Source organism: Galendromus occidentalis, unplaced genomic scaffold, assembly GCF_000255335.2.
Source record: "Galendromus occidentalis unplaced genomic scaffold, Mocc_1.1 scf7180000077185, whole genome shotgun sequence".
Taxonomy (NCBI): domain Eukaryota; kingdom Metazoa; phylum Arthropoda; class Arachnida; order Mesostigmata; family Phytoseiidae; genus Galendromus; species Galendromus occidentalis.
In genome coordinates, this window is record NW_003805173.1 from 112,359 (window position 1) to 133,276 (window position 20,918).

A 20,918-nucleotide genomic window follows, 5' to 3' on the forward strand; every position below is an offset into this window, starting at 1 on the left:
CAATCCTCCAACGGGTGATCGATGTCGAGCGATCGAGAGCCGTTTTATTATTCCCAGGGAATCACGTTGGACTAATCCGTCCCCATTCAATCTTCTGCTTAGATTGAAGCCGCTGTTCCGAACGATATGGTGGCTCTTCGGTGTTTTTTCCAGATGGGTATGATGGCTCTGACTGACAAGTCATGCCCGACCCAGGAAATTCGTGAGTTGGAAACATCGTTTGAAACGACTTGAGCGAAGGAATGGATATACTGGCACCGAGCGCTATTCGTGCGGCATGGATTGACGACTCCTCTGCCTGCAAATCTTGTGGCTGACCCCCATTGTACTGATCAGACGCCTTTCGTCTTGTACCCCAGCTACCCCGTCCGCCTGCTTCGATCGCTATTTTCCGTGTGATCGTTCACACAAACCATTGGTTCATCACGAGCACGCAATGATCCGGAAGATATTCAAAGTAATGTATGAAGTATTGACATACCTAAAAGAAGATCCGGAGTATGAAGCCCTCAGATTTTTGAAGCAGACTGGCCGCAGCATTGAGAGTAGAGACGGAAACACAAGAGCGATCGCCTTCATTCGGCAGCGGATCACGGTCGAGCTGCAGAGAGAAAACTCAAGCGTCATTGCTGGAGGGGTCTCTCGGAGAACTTGGTTCCCTTTTTGTGGGCCAGCTTTTCTTGGAATTCTTATTTCCAAGTAATCTGATTCACTATTATTAAAACAAAAGTTGAAGAGATGATCATGGTTTGCTCGCGACAGATGCTTCTTGGGAGGAGCAGCAATCCTTGACGCCAATGCCTCGAAGAATTGTGATATTCCTCTCTAGGGCATCCTACCCTCACGATCGGAATGCGGTAGTGAAGGAAAAGGATAGAAAAATGAAGTATACCCGTATAACTAAGCAGGGAGTCAGAGAGGCTCGCGCGAATCTGAATGTGCAGGCAGACCGCTCCTATCGGTACACGAAGCGTTGGTCTGTCCTGCAGTTTCTCGCCCTCTATGGCTTCAGTTGTATTTGAAGTCGCTCCCTCTCGGTTGGTTTACACGAATATTCGTCACACAGTGCTGGGAGCTCTGCGCCCAAGCTCGAGTTTCTTTTGAGCGACGCGTTCGCGAGCCGTAAATGGACCGACTGATTGATTGATGCTCCCTCTTGCAATATGTGATTTTCCAGGCGCGGAGGCTGTCGAATAGAGTTGGATACAGTGGCGAAACTGAGAACTCCCCGAACGTTCTTTATGAAGGGCCTCTATAGAACCGATTTTCTCCCACAATAGAATATCGCGACCGGTACATACCTTCGACGAGCGATCAAGCGGATTTCAAACGAGTACATCGCACCCGCGAGAGAATCCTTCCACCCTAGGACTGTTCCTAACGTCAATTTCCCCCTCCCCTTTAGCTACCCACTGAACGGATTCGGACCTGAAATGGCACAAGATCCAAGGCTCGACGACATCAGACCGCCCTTGATCAATGCGATGGGCTGTGGGATAAAGGTCAGACGCAGGCTCTGGCAGAAGCCGCTTGAATTGAATAGGGTAAAACCCACAGAGCTCAGACAAGGAACCAGCAGAGATGATCCGACAAGGAAGCGTCGTTTCTTGCAGAATCCCGAGGAGCCCTCAGAAGCAGATATCACCGATCTGATAGGGCGCGCTGGACTCTGGCACCTTGAAATCGGGGCGGTGATCGGGATCAACTCACTCTTCAATGCTTTCGGACAACTCGCGATGGCTTTCATGATGCCTCCAAACGTTGAATTTCATTGTGCCAGGACCTCGCAAGCCGTGTCGCAGAACATGACTCGTGAAGATTGGATAAAATTGACGCACAACGACACCCTCAAGGTTCGTGCTCCATATAGGTATGGGACCTGTGTAACGATACGGTCCGTTTTGCCGACATGGTTTTCGGTGCCCGTACCTCGATCACGGTCGAATCGATCCTTTCAGAGCGGGAGCGGTCATTGCATCAGGCATTTTTTTGATCACGAAACCTTCACGAGACAGGATCATATCGTGCCGTGTGAAGCTTGGGAGTTCGATCATTCGGTCCACCAATCGACAATTCTCGAGGAATGGGATCTAGTTTGCGACAATGATTATCTCAAGCCATTCCCGCAATCGCTCTCGATGACGGGTCTCATCGTGGGAAATGTAGTCTTCAGTCATTTTTCTGATCATTACGGACGTCGACCGGCGGTCTTCGCCGGAATGCTGATTTGTGCCGTGTCGGGGGTAATGGCGACTGCCACGAATAATTTCATCATGTTCAACATCGGAAGGTTCCTTTCATCTGTCTCCAAAATTGGAATTCAAGCCTCCACCGTCATATACCTAGAAACCATCGACCCCAAATACCGGTGAGCGATCTTCCGAGCAAAAGAAATCGATTAGTGCAAGGATTTATCGGGGCCGAGTGGAGCGAGCATGGAAGAGACGATGTGAGAGCTCAGGAAGATACCTGCCAGGGGAAGGGGTGCAGGGGTGGTTCGACCATAGGTATATGGGCTCACAATAGGCTCATGTTGGACATGAGACGGCCACGACCTCCTGACATACATAGGTCATTCCAAATTCGATGTTTCGGATGAGCCGAGAACATACCGAGGAGAGACTCCGCTCCTCGTCGTCTCTGAACGCCCTTGAATGGCCCGATATTTTCTTGGCAGAGATCATAGGTCTGAGAGCGAACAACACCCAGACACTTCACAATTTAACTCGCTCGTACCATGCAGTTCCGGAGCGGCCTCATGACTCTTTTCGCGTTCTCATTACAGATACCTGTTCTCCCTACTGAATGGATTCAGTTTTCATATCGGTATGATGATGGTGGCCTTGACAGCGCACTACGGTGGCGATTGGCGTTACCTGCAAGGTTTGATCAGCATGCCAGCACTTGCTTTGCTACCCTTCCTCGGTATTGTCTACGAATCTCCTCGCTGGCTCCTGTCCAAAGGGAGATTTGACGCAGCTGAAGAGAATCTCCAGAAGATATGCAAACACAATCGGATTCCAGAAAATCGCGTCGAGCAGCTCCTGCCTAAGATCCGGACAAAGTATGGCCGTCTAAAGCAGGGAAAATCCAAGAACGCTTTCGATCTTTTCCGCGACAGCAATGGCGCTTACACCAAGCGGAATACAATGCTCATGTGGTTCCTGTGTTTCACTTCCGGTATACTGTTCTACGCGTCGACATTCATGTCGACCGAGTTGAATATCGGCCTCGGGCCCCATATTTCGTTCTGCATTCCGATCGGCGCAGAGCTCGTGGCGATCGTACTCGTGGCGTTCGGCGTCCGTTATATGCGACGCAAAGTGATTATTTTCACCACGAGCATTTTAGGGGCTCTGGGTTTTTTCCTGATGGGCTTCGCCGAGAATTTCGGCTCGGCCGATTGGATCGTCGATCTTGTCGCCGTAATTATGATCCGAGCGAGCTCGGCGGCCTTCACTCAGATCTATCCGGTTTACAGCGCGGAACTCTATTCCACTCCCCTCCGGAACGTAGGTATTGGTTTTTGTGATCTCATGTACCGACTGGCGTCGACAATCGATCCGTTCGGAAGGTACTGGCTGCCTCGACTCCACACGAAACTCTTGCCGGGTCTCTACGGTACCATGAGTCTTATATCGGCCGTGCTGTGTCTGTGGCTGCCCGAAACGCTGAACAAAGCATTGGACGACGGTTTATTTGCGCGCCTCTCACGAACGATGTCTACTTTCAAAGACAGCTTGCGTCGATCGTCAAGAGCGTCTAGCAATGGTGACCATCGGACTCCTGAAGCGGTCTAACAAGTGGAGCGGCGGTGACATTGTCGTAGCCAACAGCAGCGTGACAGCGTCATCAACAAAAGCGGCGGCAACAATATCAAGGAAACTTTGAGCTCACCCGTGGACGATAGACCATCTCAAAAATTCCATCTTGCTCCAACACCTTGAATCGAATTTGTGCTCCCGGGGGCCGACGGAGCGACAGCTCTCCGGAATCGGTTCGGAGGGCACGAACATCGGATATCCAAATTCCGTATTTCATTTCAGCGGGTCGGAACGCTCGATCAGAATAAATGTGGAGAACCCTGCCGCGGGATAGGGAAGGGCGGGAGGGGCAGAACTCAATGACGCGATTGAATGGAGCGAAAATCTCTTCTGTGGATGGAGAACTCGACGATCCGAGAGTAGGAAATCTTGTCCAGTACAGGTGGCGAAGTCTCGGGCTCTGTTCGTGAGTCCAAACGCGTGGTCTTCCCAAGTGATGATGTGTGACAATTCGGTGGTAACCGCGAGCGGAGGGTCTCTTGATTCCGCCCAATCTGCCCATCTTGGAATTTCGAGGCGTGAGAGCATACGCGAACTTGAACGCGAATTGTTTTGTGGGCTGCAAGGTACATTCCCCGAATCCTCAATTTTCTACGTAACGGGAATCTTGGGGACCCGGAACGAAAGAGAGAATTCCCGAGGTCAGAGATGTTTAGGGTCAGAGATCACCAGTTATTTCTCTAATATGAGCGCAGATTACACGTACAACAATACAACAGCTCACGTTAGATACGAGTGCTTCTCTTTTCGCCAACTCAAGCCGGAGGGGATAATCGTGAATTTGGGTCTCGAAGTCACGTCAAGCGGAGCAAGAATCGCATTCTAGGGCATCGACGGGGATAGAGGTCCGAGGCAGATGTCGTTTCAAGCGGAGCGTCGACTCATCCCGTACGCTCTGTATGCGTTCGGATCACGCCGAGGATTCTATTGCGTCGATTCCGAAGGTATGTTACCGTGACTGACTCGAGATCCTAGTGTTTGGGGGTTTCCCCGGTCGTGTTGAATAATCGAGTAAATTATTAAGGAGAAGACGGATCGTGTGGGAAACTTCGAACGAATCGTGTATGTCGCTGCGGAGGGAAAGGGAGTTATGTTTGCGTAGATGCTTAAATATTGTTATGGCGTCTGATTAGTCTATGGGGAGAGTCGGAAGGTCCCATCTGGAGGAATAAGAGTCCAGGAACTCAAAGATATTGAATGAGAACCATAGGAGAGCGAGTTTCGCGGCACGAATAGTCGAATCGCTTCCAAATCGTAATATAAAGTTTGTAATCACGTACGAAGAGATCCTGGCATGTGGACCCAGGATCATCGTAATTGGTCGTACAGCTTCCACTCGGAGGAAACTCTCACCGTAGCTACATGACCACCAATGAGTCCATGGGGACAGACTCGGGTCTCCGGAGACCGGACGTCGATAGGGAGGAAAAACTGTTGGAGCGACTTAGATTGTTCAAATTTTAGCCTTTAAAATTGAAAATAAAGTACTTTTCGCAATATGATAAACTCCTTCTCACTGACAGATTTACGCTTCCTCGCGAGAGCCCGACACGGATCCCCGAATGACGCTTGGTCACGTTGTGATTCGATCTATATCTCGACCCGTACTCGGACCTTCACGGCCCGGAGCCCTCTCTTGACAACAGCCGATCGGGTATGGGGTTGTGAGCTCATTCCGTCTTCTCCGTTGTGACTTTTCTAGTTTGAAGTGCAACCGAGTCTTGTACCGAATCGACACGGGATTCGTTGCCCTGTATCCGAGTACTCCGATCTCGCGCAGCCTTCTGTCGGACGCGATTCCACGGCCGTGTCTCCCCTCAAACTAATCATTTCAATTGAAACATCATTTTCATTGATTTTTCCCCTCGGACATTCTGTGGAGAGTCCGGAATTTCCAAGCTCAAAATCATTCTGAGGGACAGTCTTCCGTGGACATCTACTTCGAGTTAGGAGGTGCGACTGAAACGGCTAGTGTTCGCATCTCGCCTTGTAGCAAACTTGAATGTGAGCACATCAGTGTGAATTCAGCTTAACCGGGAATCTACGGTATCGGGCTCTGTTGTTTGGAACCGGTGTTCCTCGGCAAGAAAAGAGGGATCCATCATTCGTGTGTATATCCATTCGTTTAATTCCATCAGTAGAGTATATATACATGATTCCTACAACAAACTCAACACATGACTCATGTGAACGTTACTGTGCATATCCGAGACATTCGTAGAGCGTCGTTGAGCAACCTTCGAAACATTATAGCGTCAAGACCTCCTTAAACAGCCTGCCGGTCGTATTCGACTTCACGGAGTTGCTGAAGCATTTCGCCATCCTCATCCGCTGCGATCAGTGACAAAACGGCAGCCACAACTTGGCTGTTCGACAAGCAATCGATATTCCAATTTTGGATAGAAATGAAATATTTCATGTATATCTCGGCGGCATCTCTTTTAACTCTCCCATGATTCATTATGTCTGCAAAGATGGAGACGGGTTATCATTTCCTTCTCGGGAACTGGGAGAAACGAACAATTGGAATCGACAGAATCTACTCAAGATACCTCTAGTGATTTTTCCAAAGTCCCTCTCTCGGCTCTCTCTGTATTCCATTTCTTCTTTTTCGGTGAAGAAGGTGTCCCAGAAGCTCTTGCCCCGTTCTTCTCCCGTATTCACGAAAATCTTTGGCTTTGCCACGGGCTTAGCTAGAGATGAATAATGAGTTTGTTTGCTTCGCTTCCAAACACGCACAGTGGTTACTCCCTCTCCTTAATGCTTATATCGATAGACTTGTAGCGCCGTCGTCCGGACATCCGTAATATCTCAAACTATCACAAAACCCACGAAGGATGTATCCTTCATTCGTCATCTGTAGGTTCTATACCATCTTGAATATATCTTGAGAATTAAAGGGTCACCCCTTCGCGAGCTGCTCCACCAAAAAAATATGGGGCATCACGTGCATAGTCTGGTTCTCAGCTACATTTTGAGAATCGACATCTTAGGATTGAATCGATTCGGTGCCCCTTGTCGCGTTTTTCGGCAGGCGTTTGTTGTCAGTAAGTCGATATCTCAGCGATGTTCCGCAGCGAAAAATAATGTCAATATCGCGCGTGAATGATGAGGCTCGTGATCATATGTCTTGACATCGGGGTCTCGAAGAAGCGCCCTCTCAGAACAGGCTCAGGCTATCGCTGGCTCGATAAATTCTTCTAAGCTAGAAGTTTCGCTAAGCATAGGCGCCCGCTCCTCCGAGTAGCTGTGTTGCCTCTCCCTGAGTGAGGCGGATCGTCCTCCTAACGAGATGCGTCCGTCGGAACGGGCAGCGCATCTACTCAAATAAAGTCATGGTTTGAATAAAAAAGATCCCTGAGCTGAAGCTTCTCAATCGACCGAATACCCACTCCAGACTCACCATTGCGACGTTGTCTTGGTACTTCCTGAGGATCCCGTGAAGGACCGGGAGGCTTTGTCTCGGCAGCTGTGGATCAAATGCTCATGTTATATTTTAGAGAGCATGAGGTTGCGATGACATCCATGAACGGATTGTTTAATTGCGAAGCCTACCACGGAGCTGTGGAGGAGGGTCCGGCCGGGAGTTCCGAATAGGCTCGTCGGGCTCAGACTTCTCGTCCGAATAATCTTCGTCGTCACTCGACAGACTCAACTTCGGTATTTGTCTGTTAGCCGGATCCGGGTCCATGGTCACCTGCACGAAGGGTTAGAGTTCGGAGAATCATCGGCTTTGTGACACGACAGCCTAGGATACCTGGAGACCTGGACAGAATCGCATTGCGAAGAACGAACTCCGGCCAGGGACCTCGAAATTCTCTGTGAAGCTTTTTTGACTGAAGATCCCCCGACCCTGAACCACGTACAAGCTTCTCCACGTCAGAAGATCGAACGTAGCGCTTTCTGTTGTGAACCAGCTTGAAGACAGCTTCTTTGGTCGCCAATCGGGCTGCAAGATTGGATATGAATGTTTATGCTTCTCCCGCAAAGGCTCTATCGGAATCGGTAAAGCATTGAGATGTGCTTTCGATTCCTCGCCGCAGTCAGTCAGTATCGGCACTCAGAATGATTATTAGGGGGACTCACGAGCCTGCTGATCCTCCTCGTCCGACTCGAATGGTTTCCCCGCCTGCATAGAAGCCCGTGCTGCGAATCCTGGCGGCTGGGAAGAGATGAATAAAGGATGAGTAACCATCGATCGTGAATGAGCGTGAAATTCCAGAATCGAAGCTATAATTTCTCTACATAATTCGACTCCTCTTCCAGCTTCTGATACCCTCGGACAGAATCTGGGATTACCCACCGGTTCCAACGGCCGCAAAGGGGCTTGAGCCGATGCTCCGCTGCCGACCAATGGTCGAGGGACGCCTGGAAGGAAATCGATGGAAAGCCGTGAGGGATCTTCAACCGTTGTCTTGTTGGGCCACCTTAAGAGCTGATTGAGCCTCGCACGTCTGAGAGAAGATGCCCCTCCGTGATCATCGACCGAAGACTTAATCATCTTACCGACGACCCCGTGCTCTTCATCAGATGACCATTGGAAGACTTCCCTGAGCTGGAAACAAGACTTATTTTCAGGTTTTCAGCTTCCGAAGCGGAATCGACCTTCAGCCAACTCGAAATCGAGGCATAATTCCGGGACCTCTCGAACCACGTCCACGGCAGTGTCAGGGGCCTTCTCTTTGAATTCAATATTTGGAATATTCAATGTTCATCTTCTACTGACTCATTAAGCATTTCCACGAATAAAGAAGCTTTTGAGCTCGGATCGGTACCCTCGCGAAGATTGCTCGTGTCACCAGCATGAACTTCTCAAGATTTTCAGCAGAGAAACCATTCTGCCGTCACTCCAGGATTACGATTCAGGCTAACTTACAGGACGAGGTGCTTCTACTTTCTGGGTTCCAGAAGACATCGGCGGTGAAGGGTTGTCCGTGACGGGTCGAGCCGAAGAGCGCTCCGAAACTTCTCCATCAGGAAGATCCCGATCGTTGCTCTGAGTGAAAATTTCAGAATATTTATAGGGAGTATCGGAAGGAGCATGGTATCTACTTGATCACAATCATCTGGCGGAACCTACCGCTTCAGTGGTCAACTTCCCATTGAAGCCAGATGCGAGATTTTCAACCTCGGATCCGGAGTCATTAACTCGGGAAGAGCAGGGGCGAGGGATCGCTTTTTTGGTCGCGGATTTTCTTCTCATAAAACGCTCGTCTCCGGAGCTGTCGTCAGTGGAACTGGAAAATGGATCACCGAATCTAATAGTTCCGATTCGAAAATTAGAGACAATTCGCTCCCGAAGACACGACGAGAGAGTCATTTCAGAGGCATCCGTCTTCCGTGCCCAAGGAGAATGAGGCCAGTTTCCGAGGTCTTACTTGCTAATCGCCAAGAAGAGGCGGTCATTTCGCACTTCAAAAACCGTTTGGCCGGATTTTTTGAAGAAATTGATAAAGTCTTTGTGATTCCACGGAGAAGCGACGAATCGATTGATGTGAGCAATGACCTGGAAGAGGATACCACGGTTCAAATATGAGGGGACGTATTCGGCTGCACTTGCGAGCGAATCAGAGGCGAGGGAGATTCTGGCAACGCACCTCGCTCTCAGAGAGGGAGCCATGCTTGGAAATCAGAGCTCTGAGTTCGTCTCGGGTCGTCGCTCCACGTGGCAGGGGTCTGGGAAGAAGGAGAATCATTAGGATACGGAGAGTTTCTTCTCAGTCTTCGACCAGGAGCTTGATTCGGGTCGGCTCTCCTCAGCCCCTCCTAGGTAGTTCGTCATCAAGCTTAAGGAGTTCGATACGAGAGACATCGCGCGACGTCTTCCATCGAATACTCCGCCATTCCCGCACAAGAGGGCGAAATAAGAGCCTACTCTCAAACCTCCTGTCGCATGTACCGAGACAGTCACATCCCCCCGCTCAGCGGTGGCATTTTTCGTGAGCTAATATGGTTTTGAATCAGAAACTGACCTTCTGTTAATAAACTTATAATTATCATTTTTCGTGAGTCTGTCGTCGAAGATCCACGAGACAAAAAGTCGCTGCCCCTCATTCTGATTTTCGTCATGAACAGTTTCGACACGTTCTGAAGGAGGTCAAGGCTCGAGAAACGAACACCAGGCATCCTCAAGGCTCTCGTCAGTTCCCCTCATTGCTTAAGCTCGATCCCGAATTTCGGCCCCAATCGTTTAATCACTGATCAGATCTTCCAGATCGAACGTCTGACAATACACGGCGAGGCACGTCAGATTTCCTCTACCTCGCTCCCTCTCTAATATAGTCGACGCTCAGAACTAGTTTTGCAAGGGTAGAAATTCACGCTATAGGCTTCCTTCCCATCCGTTCGCGGTTAGGTTTTCTATTCATTTCTCGCTCATCATGTCGAGGGTCCGAGTATGTACTCACCGAACGTCTAGCGGTGCGGAGCCCTTCATACCCAGACCGGAGAGTCTCGAGGGCAGACAATTCTATTCGAACGACTGTCAACCTCCCCCGCAGAATTTCGCGAGGCAGAATTCTACACAAGTGGTGGTCTACCCCCGACCGAAAAATACTCGATTCTTGGCTGGGTAGATACGCGTCCGATATTGCTCGTGTGTAGGAGAAAGGCGAGGCAGTAGACAGCCCTCTCCTCCGGCAGGAAGATCAGCCGAACAAATTCACGCGGTCCCCTACCCCCTCACACTCCGTGCTCTTCAGCGAGCGAGCGCAGATTTTTTTCCAGCTTCATTCCGGGGCTCTGATGTTATTTGTCCGATTCCCCAGTCACAATCCCGACCCGACACCCCGCAGTAAGAAATTGCAAATTGGCGTGACCCGCGAGAGCGAGGCAGGGATAATATATTTGTAGTGACATCTGACATCCTTTTCATGATCATAAATGAAATTCGTGGGGCTCCCGGACCTCGAAGAGCTCTTCGTCGGTCTCCTGCCAGTTTCGGGACCTGGTGGATGGTCTAAAACTGTTCGAGTCAAAGCCTCCTGAAAAACCGAGGACGCTCGGCGACGTACCAAAAGCATTCGAGTCACGAACGATCCCATCGGGCAGATAGAGCTCCTCATCCGGAATCCTTGTCTTTGACCTCGTGTTCCGGAATACGGACGGTACACACGAACGAAGACTCAGAACGATCCCGCGCCGGCATACCCTCGGTATATCGTGAAATCCAATCGTCCAAGTGATACCCCGTTGGGACCTCTGTTTTCTAATGAGAGGAAATCAGACCGGGATAAAAAATACCAATGACGGGCGAATATCTCCGTAGCTGGGAGCCGTGCTCTCTTCGAGCCACGGAAGCGGTTCTCAAGGAGAGAGTCTTGGTGTACATCTACTCACTTGAAGCTCTCCAAGATCAATTATTCTCTCATCATCTGCTCTGTGTTGCCCGCTGTTCGACGGACTGAAGCGAGCATTGGACTTCAATCTTCTCGAGAGAAGTGACAGCAGGAAGCGCAAGAAGACTTAATCCTCTGATTTGACTGATCTCGTCGAAGATTACGATGAACATTCCGCTCACAGAAAATTCATGCTGGATTACCGATGCCTACGAACTAGAGCACGACGATAACCTTGTTCATCGGTCAGATTCCGACCAATTTCGAGGAAATGATCCCGAATCATGCATCCTGGATTGTACCTGTCATACATGACTCGCTGTAGGAGGCTATCAGGAGCACTTTTTTATAGCAATAGAATGAGACTTTCCTTACATTTGTCTCTCCTTCGTTCCGATCCGAATGTCTTCATGCAGTTCCAATCTTCCCAGCGTCTCCTAGTGGAGGATGATGGAATGAAATCAGATAGCCTGCCCCGTGAAACATTGAACCGCAGCCAACAACGACCACCGGCACGATTTTCGTGTAAAAATTTTCGAGATGTCGAGTGCTGCCGCTCTGAGAATCGTCTACCGTGCAGAGCGGGAGATCGAATCAGATGTCCCCGAGTTTTTCTTGAGCGCGGATACGAAGCGCATTCTTCCACTCGAATGCAGCGGCGTTATTCTTCTGATCTTGGGGCAAAAAAGAAGAACAGGACTGATCTCCGTAGAGCGACTTCTTAAATTCATATTTGCGGAGAATCTCATGAGTCATGACAACTCTGGGGAGCACAGCACCGACTCTCGAGGACCCAGGCTCGGAGATCTCGCACAAGGTTCCGCATTTTCCGCGACGAGAGAGAGCTCGAATGCTATCCTCGATTCTCCGGTCAAGTCCATTCACTCGTTCCGAGTCGAGATATACAATATACATATATGGGACATTTGAACAATGCGAGGTATCTCCCAAAGGTGGGTTCATTAGGGGAAATTGAGTGATTCCTGGATGATGCAACGAGCTTCCGAAGTTCGATAAGTGGCAAGCAGAGTAATTCGGAAGAATGTCGCAGTCGAGTTTTATTGCAAGCAATTCTACGCTCATGATCGGATCTACTCTGAGCACTCGAGAACTTCACGTCATAACGGCCGATGACCATTGCTATGATGCTCACAGCAAGTTACGTTGCTGATTGAGAGATCGTGCGCAGGGCATGGAGCGCTAAAAATCTCAGCAAAACAATAGCTAGAATCAAGGGGGCATTCCATTTTCTGGCTGCCGTTCGATTGATCGCTTCCAGGAAGCGATGAACGAGGGAATATACTCCAATCGATCTTCATTTTCTCTCAGTTTTCTCGTCATATTCTGATTTCCCGATTTGACTAGCTCCGTTCCCCAGTCCGGGAGCTGAAAAGAGATACATCCATTTCCAGTGGTCGACGCTCGGGTGTTTTTCTGGACAAACGGGCCCAGGGCGATTGCGGACCACACGTAATTATTTGGTCTTTCCATCTCATCCTGAAAGAGTCACTCTCTATCAGTGGAATCGTCCAGAGTCCCTGACGCTTCTCTCGTAGTTTCCCTCAGAGGCATTCCGTTGCTAGCGAGCGAAAATCCTCGTGAAGTGTACAGCCTGCATGTTTCCGACCATTCGGAAGGTCCCAAGGGAGTCATAATTTCGGCGAGATCACCGAGAATCCTCCATCAGTATGGGGAGACCAGTATTCGCACTCATGATCGTGGCAGAGATCGTGGTGAGCGCTTCGGCGTCTGTCGAAAGTGAGTTGATCGTGAGCTAGAAATGGTGAAAATGCCCGAGTGCAATCGATACGAGCTATTGAACCAGACGCGGTCAGGAATACGCCAATCGAGTGAGCCCGCTTTGCTTCTGAAGTTCGCGTTTCCAGATGGGGGTGTGCAGAGCCTCCCGAAAAGCGATTCGAATACGACGGAGAGTCTCGAGCCCCTTGTCAACGGAGTAATGAAGAGGTGGGGAAGCACGAGCATCAAAGACTGTTATGGCCGGAGGACGGGAGTATTCTCTGGTGGATATAGCGAAACCTCAGATATTCTGTTCTTCGCAGGCTGACAAGGGAGCTCCAGCCGATTTTCGAAGGTATCCTCGAAAATGATAAAGTCGACTCGAAATGCCTGGGCTCAATTATTCAACTTCTCCGAGGCATGCAGCGATTTGATTTCTGGGCTTATTCATGTGAGTTTGTATCCCCGAATCCTCTGTAATAAGACCCGTGACGACGGCACCCATCGGCAGCATTCCCAACCGGAGAGATACGCTTTCGAGCTCTGTGAGAGCCGAGCCCAGACCTCGACTTGCAAGGATGGTTTTGATCAGCATCACTCCCGGGCTTTTTCCCCATCCTTCCAATAGTTGTGCGATCATCAGGAGGACTTGGTCCGATGCTCGAGGGTTCCGCGACCGACCTCGGGATGTACGACGCCTGTCTGGATGCGAAAGCGACTGATGGTGAAGGTGAGAAACTGCAATCGTTGGGTCTTCTGTCAGAGGACATCGTTGGCGCCGACGATTGCGGAGGAGCCCCCGAAACACGGATGAGGGGCTGAACTGTGGAACTGCAATGACGCCGCTCGACATTTTGTGGTCTCACTCGAATCCGATGAACCAAGGCGGCGCGGCGACGGCGCTCGCATGACTAGCTCCTTTGTTTGAGAGCTTCGGAAACCCCTTCCAGAAAACGTGTTATTCACCGGTCGGTACTGTACGCTCTTCATATTGGTCGAGAATGAATATCTGCAAAGACTCCTGATTCAGGGAATGTACAACTACAAGGAAATTTCGGTAAGCCTTCAACCACTCGAGCGGAAGATGTTCGGGACCTTGTATATTAGAACTTCCCGGACATTCCTGAGCCCCTGACTCCTGCGGACCCTCCAGGCACTGGTAACCCTCGCCATGAGACATCAGCGCATTGCGGTCCCCGACCCATTAGATCAGGGGTGTCAGCCTTAAATTTTCGGCGGGCCGCATTCGAGCGTCGCAGATGCCCGCGGGCCACATAGAAAAAATTACCTTTCGGTTAAGAGGAGAATATATGCCTTCCGTCCATGGAAGCATGCTCTACCACCCTCCGGGAATCGAGGGAGAACCCGTCTGTTCGGTCCTACGGAGGGATTCATTCCACGCGATCTTCCGAAATGGTCGGCTCCGAGTATGTGGGGAAATAGTGGCGGGCCACAAAAAGAGACCTCGCGGGCCACTCGTGGCCCGAACGGCACGGATTCGACACCCCTGCATTAGATCCTCCGTGGTCCATGAAAAGCGCCCTGGACATTCTAGGCTCCATGTGGAGCTCTTCGGAAAAGATCGTACAATCATAGAAAAACCCTCTCGGACCGATTCGGCATAGCATGCGACAGGGAACCGGTGGTTCCCACGCGGAAGGGCGGGCCATTGACTAGCCGATTCCGTTTTAGGATTATGTTCACGGAGATGCCAATCTCTACTTCGACTACATGCGCGTGCTGCAACGGGGCAGGATAGGAGTGTGCTTGCCTTCGACATGCTCCGGGGACGACATCGTGAACATCGTCACTGGTCGTAAGTACGCGATGATTACGAACAGATTCTGCGCTTCGACGGATGGTATGGGGCCTGGACAGGGATCCTTGCTCACCGAGGAGGGGGGCGGATTCGGAGATAGGGGAGGGGTGTCAAGTTTCTGGGGGCGGCTTCTCGATGCCTCGCAGAAAACTTATACTGGTGGTAGGAATCCATGTTCTCGGACGGGAGGTGGTTTCGGAGGGCACAGGAATGAGCTCTCATTCAGGGACACCTCTCGAATCCCCTGGATGCGGAGACTGCTGATGTGAGGATTCAAAGAACTGGGAACGAATAATCCGGGGGCAGTAGGCAGGATCGATGCGCCTACAACAAGGATTCTTATTTTTCCTCGCGACAATTTGTTTGATCAAGATAGTCAGCGGCGCAACTCCCGGCGATATGTTCTCCCACTCATGTGATACGGTCCAGACTTGAGCAACTCGATTCGTTCGACGCTTTTGCAGTTGGGGGTAAGTACGGAATCCAAGCATGGGTACCGGCATGCAGATCGAAGGTAGAAGATCCGTCCCTGACCGCGTTCCAAATTTTCGTCATGTGAGTACGCTCAGAAATGTCTCGAGAATGAGCCCGATCAGACCTAGAATGACCGAGACGAGGGAAATCGTTGCCCACATTGAGACTACTCTCAATGGCGCGTCGAACCCTAAAGATAAGTGATGCGCCCTTACAGAGTGCTCCTAGCAAGCCTTGTGATTTTAAGCAGCTCGGCTGCATTCATCACGAGCGTGTCCAAGGAAAAGTCTCAGGCTAGTCGCAGTGGTGAGTTCAGAATTACTCAGCCCATCAGAGGGCCCTTGTAGATAGGAGCTCCGCTCTTCACCCCCGACCACATTTCCAGGGCTCTATGAAATATTGGAATGCTTCTCCTTGAAACGTAACTGGTCATCGGTGTTCGAGATCAGCACTCGCCCCCAAACAAGTTACTTGTCTTGCATTCATGGGATCCGAGCCGTCAGTTGCCTCTACGTCCTCTGGGGGCACATATACATGACGGTCGACCCCTTCACCCTTCGTGAGTATCTTACATGTCTTGCATCGATCATGTCAGGCATCTCTTCATGTATGTTGATGGCGCGCGACTCCTCGGTCCACGAGTCACGCGTTCTCGGCTCGATTGTTCGGATTCCGATGAAGAGGGAGGGATTCAGCATTAGGGAGGTCGAGACAATTGGCTGGGAGATAGATGATGGGACCTATTTCTTTCAGATTACCCGATGCAGATCTTGAGGTGGTTCCGGCACAATATCTCTTTCGTGCCTGTGTACATGGGGTTCTATATTGTCGACACGTTCTTCTGCGTTACCGGGCTGCTCGTTTATAGAGCTCTCAAACTGGAATCCGAGAAGAGAAAGGTTTATTATCTCACGATATTCCGCTCAGCCAGACATGAACATTTCGCGGGGACCATAAAATGTTTCCAAAATTGATTTTCTCTGCAGCCATCGACAATGAGAACTCTTATTGTCGTGGCCCTTTTCCGCCGATGGATACGCTTGGTCGTCCCGAGCATGGCCGTGGTCGCGTTCTTCTTTCTGTGGCCCGCGATGGTCTCCGGTCAGTATATTCGACAGCATGCATTTCAGCAACTGGGATGTGGCTATCAAGAAAAGGTTCCCCCATGTAAATCCGCATCTTCGGACGAAGAAGCTCAATCCGGCTCCGACTGATGTCTATTCTTGCTCAGGTCCCACGAAAGATCTTGTAATGAGTCACTTGGTGAACGGATGTGTCGAGCACTGGTGGACAATTCCTGCGATGGTCGGCAACTTCTATCAGATGCCTGAGCAATGTTTGCTCCACCTGTGGTAATTAAGAGCTCCCCTTTCTGAGATCATCCGAGGAGAAAATCCTCAGATGGAGTCGATTTCTGTGTTCTGGAGATCATGCTTGGGATGCTTCTGAAAAACCGCCCCCGCTTGCAGGTATATCGGCGTCGACTTTCAGTTGCTCGTTATTCTGCTAATTCCCCTGATCCTTCTGATGAAACCAAAATTCCGATGGATCGGCTTGATCGCGCTGTGTTCACTGGTGCGTCAAAAAAGTTGCTTTATCAGTATAAGGAGCTCGGTTCCCAGACGGCAGACGGCGTTCTTCGAATAAGACTAAAAACTTGATATGCGGGAGCTCTTGAGAATCATCTGAATCCATATCTACGGGGAGCTCGAGGCAGCCCTCCGACGCTCGTATGGTGAGATGTCTACGTCGGAGCCGCGGGGTCATCAATCGACCCATGAGTCTCGCCGGCACTACGCCCCGGATCTGTCCGATGATGAGCTCTGCGCGAACTTCGGCTTACTACTCCATCGGACATTCGCGTCTGTAAGTCTTTATACATTGTCGGGAAGAAATTCGGCGAGCTCTTGCGGGCAATCAGGAGCAGCGCGCGAACGGGGCCGAAGGAGCGGTCTTCATGTGGGCCACAAGAAAACGGTGATTCACGATCCTTCGGTAAAATACCTCGAGAGTACCCTGTTCCCCGTATCTTGAGCACATTCTCGAAAATAGCGGGCTGAGTTAGGGAAATTCCTATCGATTCAGCGGGAGATGTTAGTCGGAGTCTTGATATTTCGAGGTTCCAACATGAGCGCGATTTTATTCCGGAATCCCCTTCCCAACATCCGTCCCAGAGTCTCACGGTCCGGATGTCACATGACAGCGATAAGATGCTCGAGGAACGGCCAAAATCGCTGGTCATTCGGAGCGGGCCGGATTCCGTCACCCAGGGAGCGCTTCCATTCGGCTCGAGAGTCCTTGTGGCCTCTTCCGTTTCGGAAGGGATGAGTAATCGGGAACGATGAAGAAGTTCTTTGCAAAATCCATCCCGAGAGAGCATCTCAACGACGAGCCCGATATTATCTCGCGCTGAACGAATTCCGCTAGCCTATTTTCCGGTGCAAGACTGAAGGACGCATCCGAGGAAGCATCAAACCTAACTCTCCAGGAGCTCATCGCGTGAGACTGATCGTTGTTTTCTCGCATCTCCTTCAGGCTATACTCTCAATTGTTTCCGTGTTCGCGATAACTTTCTTCTCAGAGCTCCCACCATTCATGCTGCCTCTACCACTATTCCTCAAGAAAGTGAGTCTGCCAGAATCATGAGGTACTTTCCCTCGCCCGGAATGCGATATCATGTGCATGATCGCCGCAAGCTGAGTCATGATTCATACAGCTTCCAGATTTCGTGCTCAAGATCTACTTCAATCCGATTTCTCATCTGATAAGCTCCATTGTGGGAATTTTCTTTGGTTACCTAATCGAGAAGCATAGATCAGGTAAGTCTATCGCCCACGAATTGAAAGCTCCGATACAATCCCGATCCTAAAGGGTGTGGATTTCATCGAGTAAGGATCTACTTCAGATGATTCGTCAGGTCTATCAACGCGGAGGATGAGCCTGCTGTGGGTCGCGGTGACAGTCGTCTGTCTCCTGAACTTCTACGGTTAGGCCACAGAAATGAAGATCAGAAGTTTTGTACCTGGTATTCAAGCCCGCCGGGAACGAGGTGGCACAATACCTCAAGATACATATTGCTAATTTATTCGGTTTTGAATTAAAGAAGAAATGTATTCTTTTTCAAGTTCCCTTCTACTGGCAAACGGGGGGAGAAGCTTTCACAGTGTGGGCCGCTCTCTACAATGCTTTCAGCCGAGGGTTCTGGTCCCTAGGCGTCGGATGGGTCATATTCGCTTGTGCTACTGATCACGGCGGTAAGTTGTTCTCGATGACGACATTCGATCACTGCAGAGGTGCTTCGGGATGAGGCGAGAGAAATATTATACATTTCTGGGGGAGTTCTTTAATGATTAGAGTAAGAGTCTTTCATAAACATCCATCGGAGCTGAGTTCTCTCGACACGGCAATCCATAGCTCTTCTCGTCACGATCCATTGAGCTCGAAAACATTTCGCCCGTCTCTGAGCCGCTCGGAGGAATAAGCGCTAAACATCGCTTACAACTTACTGCAGGAATCGTCAACAAGATTTTAAGTCAGCCAGTTCTGCTGCCTTTATCTCGGATCTCTCTGAGTTTTTATCTGGTCCACATCTTGGTTGTCGCCACGAGAGCCGTGCAGCAGCGAAGCCTGGTAGAAGCCCAACATTATCTTCTGGTAAGTTCGACAAGGGGTATACGTGACGTCAGTAACTCAGTCGATCATTTAATCTCTGAGCAGCGAAGTTTCCAAGAATTTTCTGGTGTCGATTAATGAACTCCATCGCGCCTGCTTGGTAAGGTGTTCTCTCATGGGTGGCTGAGGAAACACCCGTTTCGATCGGGAGACGTGTAATGGGAATTGCTCAAGACGTCGCGATTCGAATCACAGCTTCAACACGAAGATGAATCACGGTCAGTGGCTTTCAGGTGAAACACGCCTTGTCGGACATCGTGATCTCGTTCTTCTTCGCCCTCATGCTGCATTGTCTCGTCGCAGCACCCGTTGTCAACTTGGACAAGCTCATGTTCGCTAGGGTCGGCCGAACGGAGCCCGAAGACGAGAAACGTCCGAACGGTCATTCTCTGAAAGCTATCATCGTTGGCGGGACAGATGCGGCTCTGAAAGATCGCCTATGAAATCTCGACGGAGCGGTCGTGCTGCACCCTGCCAAACCTTGTGATCCCCTTGACGGATTACCTCTGTCCCATCCAAGGTAGTCGTACTCGCCGAATCCATTTCTTCCCCAACCCGACTATAAGTCACGCTCGAGAAACATAGATACGCATGTCAGGCTCCCGTGTTTCTCGGAACCTTTCTGTGTGGGGGACTCCCGGAACTCCCTCGAAGCTCAGACGAGAGTTGATTGCGCTGCATTGGCCTGTTTCTTAGGCGTCGCGCCGTTGGATGGCCTCAGTCTGTCGAATGAGCGATTCCAGAGCATTTATTCATCAGAAACCAATCTCCATATCTCGCTTCTGGCGGAAGCAGTAAAACGCGAATTAGTCTGAGCTCTGCCTCCCTTCCTCCCTCTTCATTGATCTTCAACGCCACAGGAGGGGCGATTCCAAACAGGAGATTACGCATTCCCGTCTCAGCCGTGCGCGAGAAAGTCTCATTCCTTCGGCCTAGATACTCATCTCATTTATACGACAGGGCCTCGCTTAGGAAATCCATGCATATGTAGCAGCTTCCGGAAATGACCGAATTCTATGCCCGAACCGGGCGATTTCCGTTTTTTCTTCGCAAAAGCAGCGGATCTTTCTCAGACAGTGACGAAAAAGTTAAGGAGAGGAAACGAACGAACGGGTTCGCTCCTCCTTGCGTAATCAGATCCCTATCGCCTGCGTCATTCCCCGGAAACACTGTGCACGAAGATCTTCTGTGGATGCGAAGAATAAACCCGGTTGAAAAATATCAGAAGATCATCTCAAACGGATAGAAGAAAGAGTCCGGCTCTGCCGGAAACACCAATATGGTTTTCCCCTTCCTCCCGGAATTGCATTGGAGGCTTCCGACGAGTCCCCAAATCCTCGAAACTTGACCTCTGGAAGTATATTTCACTCTTTTCCCGCCCGCTTTCCAATCGCCCGAATCCCTGTCGCTCGTCAGCCAGGGTGCTGTTCGGCTTTAAGCCTTGCTAATCAGAGACTCTCAGCTATCATTGGGTCAGGCTGCTTTGCGCAGCCCAACCGAAGATAGTTCAGAGCCTCCTATGAGTAAGGTTCAGGTCGCCTGAAAATATCATATATCGATAATATTCACCGAACCTTATCTCCTACTATGCGGGCGATCGGGAATCGGGTATGCGTGTGCGGCGTGTGCCAGGATCCGTCCGGGTGGAACTCTGCAGGAAGAGCACACATGGCAATGTGGTGATATCTACGAGAATAATATTCAGGTTCACCGAGTAGAACGCGACCGCTTATCGAATCGAGAGCTAGCTCCAGAAAATTTCAGGGTTTGTGAAACCAGGGCGGAGAATCAAGCATCCGAGTAGGCATGGCACGTGCTCGGCAAAGATGTGACTTTGTGAATCAAGGTCCTGTGATTTGAAAGTCATGTTGACGCGACTACTGCCAAGCCCACGTTTCAGCTGGTGGCTTCAACTCATCCCTCCTCCGCATCTTCGATGAGGCTATTCTGGTGGGAGCATCCCTTCGCTCGACGAAGGAAGAATTCTGATCCTCCGATCCGCATTCCGAGAAAGCCCACTCGTCCGAAATCGCTCTTGATCCTCTTGAATTG

General features: G+C 50.3%; 3 protein-coding genes across 3 annotated transcripts; 2 read left to right on the forward strand and 1 right to left on the reverse strand.

Annotated features, from left to right (window-relative positions):
* The first annotated feature begins 1,433 nt into the window (after positions 1-1,433).
* Positions 1,434-3,800, forward strand: LOC100907932 (organic cation transporter protein-like). The gene is made up of 4 exons (XM_003741571.1): positions 1,434-1,502; positions 1,614-1,853; positions 1,959-2,368; positions 2,786-3,800. The coding sequence occupies exons 1-4, from the start codon at positions 1,434-1,436 to the stop codon at positions 3,798-3,800; spliced, it is 1,734 nt and encodes a 577-aa protein (XP_003741619.1).
* Positions 3,801-5,938: 2,138 nt separating this feature from the next.
* On the reverse strand, positions 5,939-10,403 carry LOC100908073 (nucleolar protein dao-5). The gene is made up of 13 exons (XM_003741572.2): positions 10,232-10,403; positions 9,422-9,500; positions 9,203-9,330; positions 8,905-9,061; positions 8,701-8,820; positions 8,331-8,379; positions 8,128-8,192; positions 7,911-7,986; positions 7,691-7,773; positions 7,380-7,521; positions 7,228-7,293; positions 6,377-6,517; positions 5,939-6,290 (listed from the first exon to the last, which is right to left on the reverse strand). The coding sequence occupies exons 1-13, from the start codon at positions 10,258-10,260 to the stop codon at positions 6,091-6,093; spliced, it is 1,335 nt and encodes a 444-aa protein (XP_003741620.1). The 5' UTR covers positions 10,261-10,403; the 3' UTR covers positions 5,939-6,090.
* Positions 10,404-12,849: 2,446 nt separating this feature from the next.
* Positions 12,850-19,309, forward strand: LOC100908213 (nose resistant to fluoxetine protein 6-like). The gene is made up of 19 exons (XM_003741573.1): positions 12,850-12,919; positions 13,048-13,129; positions 13,225-13,352; positions 13,530-13,631; positions 13,852-13,958; positions 14,594-14,762; positions 15,185-15,275; positions 15,412-15,500; positions 15,580-15,753; positions 15,948-16,093; positions 16,181-16,295; positions 16,426-16,546; positions 16,664-16,769; positions 17,730-17,819; positions 17,911-18,013; positions 18,112-18,180; positions 18,320-18,448; positions 18,706-18,848; positions 19,100-19,309. The coding sequence occupies exons 1-19, from the start codon at positions 12,850-12,852 to the stop codon at positions 19,307-19,309; spliced, it is 2,244 nt and encodes a 747-aa protein (XP_003741621.1).
* Positions 19,310-20,918: the final 1,609 nt, after the last annotated feature.